Genomic DNA, 9,314 nt, shown 5'->3' on the forward strand with positions numbered 1-9,314 from the left:
GCATGTCCATTGCACTTGATCAAGTAATTTTATATTTCCCATGATTCCATTTGAAAAATGTTTTTGATGAAATCAAATTGTTTTTCTGAAAACAATTAGTGGGAGTATTTTATTATAGATCAAGTATAATGAATGTGTGATTGCAATAGGATCAAAGCAAATGCAATGTGATTGTTATTAATAAGATTATTAAAGATGAGACCTTAAAATTCCCTCAAAGTGATATTAAGTTGAAAAACGAAGAAGTCATTATGAATGCTTCTTTGTGGCCTTCCAACATTGTAATCTCCTAGTAGATGTTCTTGCATGTGAATATCATTCCGAACGGAGGTATTTCTTGCTAGGAGCATTAAAGAGAGGTTATTCAACATTTGATGTTGTAAGGTAGGGACAAATCTTGGTCAATATTCTATTATGATGAGATTTAATTTTTGATCTCTATACTTACATGAGATGTTGGGTATAGCTTAACTAGAGTAATTTATCAATATCCTATTATGGTGAGACGTAATTACTTTAGAGGCCAAAGTTATGGATATTCACATTTGATGTGATTGGATAAGAGTATCCTCTCATGGAAATTAAGTTGACTTACAGTTCTATTATGATGCGGTTGGCTTAATGAAAATGAGTCTTCCATACTCACTAAGAGTTTTAATTTATACTCTCGAATTCCTTTGAGGGATTTGGAATTTGATAAAATAGTGAGAGGGTGCCATTTGATTCTTAAGACCCGAGTCACTTGGTTTTAAAATAAATCTTATTTATTTTATTTTATGTTATGTAGATTGCAATATGTCAGGACACCCTATCACCAAAATTCTCAATGAAAATCGTCTTGAGGGCCCAAACTTCAATGACTGGCTCCGCAATTTGAAAATTGTATTGACATTCGATAAGATCGCTTATGTCTTACAAAATGCACCCCCTCACACTCTTTTGGCTCAAGATGCAACCGATGAGCAACGTGTTGCTTATCAAAAGCATAAGGATGATGACACTCAAGCTAAATGTGTTATGCTTGCATCCATGAACTCACAACTTCAGAAGCAACATGAGAATATGGATAGCGCCAGTTCTATATTACTTCATCTCACTGAATTGTTTGGTGAGAGAAATAGAAATGTGCGCTTCACAGTAGTCAATGAGCTTGTTAAGACAAAGCATGTGAGGGGTGCACCTGTTCATCAACATGGTCTAAAAATGATAGGCCTTATTGAGCAAATTCAAGACCTTGGATTTGCACTTGATGCGGAGCTAGCTCAAGATCTTCTTCTTTCCTCCCTAGATGATTCATTTTCTCAGTTCATAATGAACTATAATATGCAACAAATGGATCATACTCTTTCTGATCTTCTCAATATGCTGGTAACAGCTGAGAAACAAATCAAGAAAGAGAGTGGGAGTGCGGCTATTATCGCTTCTTCTTCATCCAGTAAGTCCAAATGTAAAGGCAAAGGGAAGAAGAAACAAGTGATAAAGCCTAAGGGAGTAGTCCAAAAGAAGAAGAAGAAGGAACAAAAGGAACCAAAAGGTATTTGTTTCTTTTGCAACAAAGATGGGCACTGGAAGAGGAATTGCAAAGCTTATCTTGCATCCTTGAAGAATAAGTCTTCAACAGAAGGTACGATCAATGTGATTGAATCGATATTTACAGTTAATAATACTTCCACTTGGATAATTGATTCAGGTGCATCCCACCATGTTTGCACTTCGTTGCAGGACCTAGTGGGAGCAAGGAAGCTTAAAGCTGGAGAAATCACCCTACGTGTAGGAAATGGCACAAGAGTTGACGCCAAAGCCGTGGGGACTTATATTTTGAAGTTACCATCAGGAGATACATTGGAGTTAAATAATTGTCTTTATCTTCCTATATGTATAAAGAACCTAATCTCCATCTCCATGCTTTTGAAGGATGGTTATAGAGTAGTTTTTGATAAACTAAGTGGTTTTGTATCTATTAATGAACGCATGATATGTCATGCTAATATTATTGATGGTCTCTTTCATCTAGCTTTAGATGGTAGTATTAACTGTATGAAGGAAAATGCTTTGGGATCTAAGAGATCTCGAGAAACGGTTAACCCCATTAAGATGTGGCACCTTAAACTTGGTCATATTAGCCAAGATAGAATTCACAAATTATCTAAAAATGGATACTTAGAGTCATTAGGATCTGATCCTATGCCTACTTGTGAGTCTTGTCTAAAAGGAAAAATGACCAAGTCACATTATGGTGGACAAAGAACAAGAGTTAAAGAACTCCTAGGCCTAATACATACCGATGTATGTGGTCCCATGTCCACTATTAGTAGAGGTGGGTTCTCATACTTCATAACCTTTACCGATGATTATTCTCGGTTTGGTTATTTATACCTTATGAAGAACAAATCTGAAGCCTTTGAAAAGTTCAAAGAATTTAAGAATGAAGTTGAGAAACAAACCGACAGAAGTATTAAGGCTCTAAGATCTGATCGAGGAGGCGAATACTTAAGCAATGAGTTTATTGATTATCTCAAACAAGAAGGCATTGTTTCTTCATTAGCTCCTCCTGGAACACCACAACTCAATGGTGTCTCTGAAATGAGAAATCGAACTTTGTTAGACATGGTTCGTTCCATGATGAGCTATACTGATTTACCTATATCCTTTTGGGGATATGCACTTCAAACAGCAATTTATTTGTTGAATAAAGTGCCTTCCAAGTCCGTCCCTCTTACACCATATGAGATGTGGCATGGGAAGAAACCAAGTCTCAATCATATTAAGATTTGGGGTTGTCCAGCTTATGTCAAAAGACTAGAAGCAGGCAAGCTTGAAGCTAGATCAAGCAAGTGTTTATTTGTGGGATATCCTAAAGATAGTTTAGGATATTATTTCTATCAACCTGAAGAACAAAAGGTGTTTGTTAGCAGGAATGCCACTTTCCTTGAAAGGGACTACGTCCTTGATGGAAATGTTGAGCAAATGGTAGAACTCAAGGAAGTGTCCAACAAGCCACAAACTAACACTCCATTTCCCATTGAACAACTTCCTGAACCAACTATAACACAAACTCCAAGAATTTCTAGTAGGATCCGGATACCTCCCAAGAGGTATGGTTTGTGTCATGAAAGCCTTGGGGAGTTAAATCTCCTTGGTGACAATGAAAACCTGTATGATCCTTCTAGTTATAATGAAGCAATGTCAAATGTTGACTCAAAGCAATGGCAAGAAGCCATGGAATCCGAGATTGACTCTATGTATACCAATCAAGTCTGGACTCTCGTTGACCCTCCACCTGGTATTAGACCAATTGGAAACAAATGGGTCTTCAAGAAAAAGATAGGTTCAGATGGTAAAATAGAAACCTACAAAGCAAGGTTGGTGGCAAAGGGCTATAAGCAAAGAGAGGGCATTGACTATGAAGATACGTTCTCTCCTGTTGCCATGGTTAAATCTATTCGGATATTATTTGCTATAGCTGCTCACTATGATTATGAGATATGGCAAATGGACGTAAAGACTGCCTTTCTGAATGGCAACCTTGAGGAAGACCTTTATATGGATCAACCTGAAGGCTTTACGTCTAAAGATGACATTCATAAAGTGTGTAAGCTTCATAGGTCCATCTATGGACTCAAGCAAGCTTCAAGGAGTTGGAACATCCGTTTTGATGATGCAGTCAAATCTTTTGGTTTCACACAAAACATGGATGAACCTTGTGTTTACAAGAAGGTCAGTGGGAGTGCTGTTGTGTTCCTTGTACTTTATGTAGATGACATCCTACTATTTGGGAATGATGTAGGAATGTTATCTTCAATTAAAGTTTGGTTGTCCAAGACCTTCCTTATGAAGGATCTTGGAGAAGCTGCCTATGTACTAGGAATAAAAATCTACAGAGATAGATCAAGGAGATTAATTGGATTATCTCAATCCTTGTACATAGACAAAGTGTTGAATAGATTTCACATGGAACAATCTAAGAAGGGTTTTCTGCCTGTCAGACATGGCATTCACCTTTCTAAGAAAATGTGCCCACAAACGATTGAGGAAGTGCAAAAGATGAGCAAGATCCCATATGCATCTGCAATAGGGAGCCTCATGTATGCGATGCTATGCACAAGACCTGATATCAGTTATGGCGTAAGCATAACTAGTCGATATCAGTCCAATCCAGGTTTAGAACACTGGAATGCTGTTAAGAATATCCTTAAGTACTTGAGAAGGACTAAAGATTTATTCCTCGTTTATGGAGGTGGTGATTTGCAATCAGAGTTGCAAGTGGAAGCATACACAGACTCAGATTTTCAATCTGATGTGAATGACAGAAAATCCACATCAGGGTTTGTCTTCACCTTGAATGGAGGTGCAGTAAATTGGAGAAGCTGCAAACAAAGCGTTACTGCAGATTCCACTACTGAGGCAGAATACATTGCAGCATCAGAGGCTGCAAAGGAAGCAGTTTGGATGAAAAAGTTCATCACTGAACTTGATGTTGTTCCTACCATTGAGTCACCGATTCCACTTTACTGTGACAACAATGGGGCAATTGCTCAAGCCAAGGAACCAAGGTCTCATCAAAAAATCCAAACACATCGAAAGACGCTTCCATATCATAAGGGAGATTGTTAATCGTGGAGACATTAACATTCTCAAAGTAGCATCTGTTGATAACATATCGGATCCATTCACTAAGCCTTTATCACAAGCAAAACTAGAACAACATCTTGAGAAGATGGGTGTACGTTTCATGGCTGATTGGGTTTAGTACAAGTGGGAGATTGAAGGAATTGTGTCCTAAAACAATCATTTTGATGTAATTATTATTGTAATTATTATTAATCAAAAGGGCAAGTTTATTGTTCATTGCTTATATTTGATATTTGATTGAACAAGGTCCAAGGAATATGAGTTAAAGAGAAAGTAATCTAAAGAGTTAGATGTGTGAGACCTTTACTCTTTCACACTCTTATCCTAAAAAGTTCCTAGTCATAGGATTATCACTTGGACATTGATAATCCGGAAAGACTAGCACATACTATGTATGCTCAATATGGAGGATGATATGTCTCTTGTCATTTGTGTAGAGACACTAATATAAGTATGTGGGTGCTCTTAGTTTAAAGAGTACACTGAACGCGATCATTAGAGTTCTTGTATGGAGTCTTACTTACATGTCAAACTTGAACTCTAAATTGCAATAATACAAATTAGTCCTTTGACCTGAGACACCATAGTTGTCTTATGAGTGAATGGATTATCTCTTGATGATGCAATAATATTGTGTCCCTTAATGGATATAATAGATGCATTCATTGGTATAATCAATTCGGTCATGGAGACATGTGAGTGTACAATAAGGAATCTCTATCCTTAAGTAAATAAGGTGTATGTTCAAAGATGTGATTCAATGAGTCTTTGGCCAAAGCATTGAATGAGATTAAAAAGGAGTTTTTAATCACATTCTAAGAATCACATAAGAATGAAAATCACATTAGGGGATTGACATATCAATTCCATACCCCGATGATGTGATTTAGAACATAGTGTTAGAGAAGGACCGTATTGTATTGTAATTCCAATTGAATAGGTTCTTTGTCATTCTACATTAACTAGGGTAGTCATGATATGTTGCAAGACGTCACTCATGACTTGTGAAGTCCCCGAGGATTAATAAACATTTATAATCCTAATAATAAGGGAGAATCAAAAATGGAGTTTTTGATTCGTAAACAAAATAGAATGGTTTCTATAAACTTCACTGCCTTGTTAATTAGAACCTAAGAGATCGCACACCATATAAGTGGATCATTGAGATTGTATATGAAGAAGATTAAACAAGAGTTGGTTATGACCAAATAATTAATTAGATTTATTATTTGGACATAATTAGGTTTTTCGGGTAAAACCGAACCTATTGGGCCTAAACGATTGTCGGGCTTTTCATGTGGACTTGGGCTTCACTAAATGGGATTTAAATGAAAGCCCAAGACACATTTTTAGTGCCCAATAACAAGTATGGACCAGCCAAAATATTGGCTTTATGAAAGTCAATATTTTCTTTTAGTAATTGGAGTTATTTCCTATTATATAAAAGTGAAAGCATGGACAAAGAGAATAAGTGTGTCTCCACACTATTATTTTCAGATTTGAGAGAGAGAGAGAAAGAGTTCTCCCTTGGTCCATTACCAAATTAAAGGAAAGAAGAACACTTGCATAATTTCTTCTTTTCTTTCATCTTGCTTCATCTCTTGATTCACTTGGTGAAGATCCTTAGAGGCCATATCTTTTTGTGGCTTTCCTTACTACATCAAAGAGAAGATTACAAGCACAAGAAGGAGTACAAGAAGGAGTTCTTAATCCAAGGTGCTTCAAGGTGGAGGAAACACACACAAGGAGAGATCAAGGAGAGGAACTTTGGTGGTTCACTTGGATCGGATTGAGATCACGCTCCAAGGGTGAGTAGAACATAAACTCCCTCTTTGTTCTTCCTTACTATGCATGCTATGTTTATATACATATCACAATAAGCCAAGATCATGGGTTAAAGGAATGGATTTTATGTTTAGTTAGTAGTTTAATGGTTAAACTAATTCCGCACTAATTAAAAAGTTTTGAAATCCATCCATTCCTTCAGAATATTCTTGCATATGTACTAACTAGTTTCATCACCTCAGTTGTGTTTATTAACCCCGTAACCCCCCTTTTTAACCATCTTGAATTTAAACACACAAAGGCAAAGCTGCTTAAATTTACTTTATAAGAAACTCGGGTATTCTGACCAATCTAAATGTTCTCCTACAAGCACAATTAATGTAACATTTAATGACGATAATATGTGATAATTAAGTACAATGAGACCTTCTATCAACATAATTGACAACTTAATTGGAGGCTACCTATCCAACAACTCAAAGAGAAAGGAGTAGTATTCTAACGGCTGATGTTTGTTTTACAGCTACCCTATACAAGCTTACCAGACTATTGAGTATTAAGCCAAGTAGATGACAAAAAGACAACAATAGACCACAAACATCTTAAGATGCCAACAAACAAAAGATCAGTTCCCTTTTCCCTTTTTTTTGTGTGTATCATACGAAATTTATATTTTTAAAAGTGAAAAGTAAATGAGACTTCTCTATATGATTGTTCAATCAGGAAAAAGATGCAATAACTTGAAGGACTTTTGAAGTCTCATTATGTAAAAATTTGTACAGATAAAACAGAGACTTGTGTGGTAATTTTTTTTTTAAGAAAGGAGGAAATTTTATTGCTAGATACGAATAGAATCGTACATGAGGGCATCCGAGATGAACTCTGGAGCATTAACAAACCAATCAGCATGGACATTGGTCTCATAACTAAAACTAGCGAGTCTATGTGCGACAATATTAGCCTATCTAGGGACAAAACATAGCTTAAACACCGTACTAGCAGCTAGCAGAGACTTGAGGTTTGTGATCAAGGCACTCAAAGGAGAGAGGTCCACAACTATTGAGCTTATAGCCTGCACTGCAAACAAACAGTCACTCTCCACGACAGCTCATGTGATCTGCATACCTGATGCGCTCAAAGCAAGCGCATAATTTAACCCTGAAATATCGTTAGTAGTATAAGCAAATAGGGATCGTTCTATTCCGGGGATTGAGGGTACACTTGTAATTGTGTAACAAATAAAGAAAAGTATTATTTACAAAAATAAAATAAAGAATATAAATATATACAATTGTATAAACAAATAAAGAATTAAAATAATAAAGTATTATTTACAAAATAAAATAAAGAATAGAAATGTATACAAGTAACAAAATAAAAAGGGAGGGGGGTTTAAGAATTATAGAATTGAAAATTAAAATAAATAAAATAAAGAAAATGTAAAAACATATATACAAGGGTGGAACGCAAGGAACAAAGATCAAAACCAATTCCATGTAATCAAATTCGATTCAAACCCTATAATTGTTCTTCCAAGTCATGAGAGAGGAGTTGATCATGTGAAACATTCGAAAGCAAATGATTTCCCATATTTTACTTTTCAATGCTAATTAACCTAAGCGAAAGCACCTAGATTAATCCTATCAAACATGCAATCAAACCCTAGAAAGCTAGTCAATCATGACATGTTCAACGCATTAGACATAGAGAAAGGCTATCAACTCAAGTGTACGACTTAGTATGAATAAGTTCACCTAATTGCAATCCTCTTCAATTGAATTCGATTTTTGTCCAAAACCTTTACTACTTTGATTCAAGTTTACACAAAACGAAAAGTCGATTTCATGTTCTTAAACCTAGCACCAATTACATGCAAATCCTATAAGTGTCGACCCAAATAAGATAAACATATAAAAGTTTTCTATCAAGCAAATTCAATCGAACAAACTCACATAAGCAACTTAGAATCACAATTATGGAATTCGAAAACTTTATTTAAACATAGAAGTTGGGTTTAAACTTTACCCTAAACATTATTGTTAACTAGAAACAAGTTCATATGAATTCAAACAAGGAAAACAAAAGATCATTACAAGGAAAAAGAATGAATTACACCGTGAGGGGAGATGGAGATGGAGAGCTAGATGGTTGGATCTTGAATCTTGGAAGCAAGCCTTCAAGGTGGATGATGGAGGATATGATCTTCACGACTCCTTCTTCTTCTTCCTCTCCTTGCTTGAAAATGCAGAACTTTGCAACTAGAGAATGGAGAAGGAAAATGGAAAGGAAATGGAGAGACAAAGAAGATGAGATGGATGAATGAATTGGTGACTAAGGAAAATGGAGAGGAAATGGTGAGACAAGAAGATGAAATGGATGAAGGAATGTGTTTTAGAATGAGAGGAGAAGGTGTTTATATAGGGAAGAAAAAGAAGAGTGAAATGATGAGATGAAGAAAAATAATGAAAGTGGAGTATGAAAGTGATTTGTAAAATATGGAAAAGAAAGAGAAATGATGAAATGAAAGCAAAGCATGAAGGTGCAGCAACATGGAAGTGATGATGATCTATTAAAGAGATTGTAGAAAAAATATATCCAAGGAAAAAGAGAAAAGCATCTAGCTTTCTTCATGTGGGTGGGAAACATGAATATGTGGTGTTGAGCTGTTTTCAGGTCAGTTTCTTCCCCTTTATTCCTTCAATTATTTCTCCAACAAGACTTCATTATATGCCTTTGACTTCTTCATATGAAATGTTCCACTATGAGTGTAGATCATCCTGACAAATTTTCAGAGCTTCAATCCATGTGGTTGGGCCGGAAATGCTGCTAGACCTCTTACAGGTCCAGTTTTCCGGTTTTGCTTCTGTAGAAAATTGGGCTGATTGTTTGAAGGCCTT

The 9,314-nt window shown here is 35.9% G+C and overlaps 1 protein-coding gene across 1 annotated transcript; it reads left to right on the top strand.

The window, feature by feature from the left end:
- The first annotated feature begins 795 nt into the window (after positions 1-795).
- On the top strand, positions 796-1,729 carry LOC121050622. Its single transcript, XM_040511362.1, has 2 exons — positions 796-1,473; positions 1,691-1,729. Exons 1-2 carry the CDS (start codon positions 796-798, stop codon positions 1,727-1,729), a joined length of 717 nt encoding a protein of 238 aa, XP_040367296.1.
- The last annotated feature ends 7,585 nt before the right edge of the window (positions 1,730-9,314 follow it).

Source organism: Rosa chinensis, chromosome 7 (genome assembly GCF_002994745.2).
Source record: "Rosa chinensis cultivar Old Blush chromosome 7, RchiOBHm-V2, whole genome shotgun sequence".
NCBI classification, from domain to species: domain Eukaryota; kingdom Viridiplantae; phylum Streptophyta; class Magnoliopsida; order Rosales; family Rosaceae; genus Rosa; species Rosa chinensis.

Excerpts from the sequence above, each read along its gene's own strand:
- LOC121050622 (XM_040511362.1), top strand. The coding sequence starts at position 796 with ATGTCAGGACACCCTATCACCAAAATTCTCAATGAAAATCGTCTTGAG. Across the intron at positions 1,474-1,690 it reads GCAAAGGGAAGAAGAAACAA|GTGCATCCCACCATGTTTGC; the intron begins GTGATAAAGCCT and ends TAATTGATTCAG.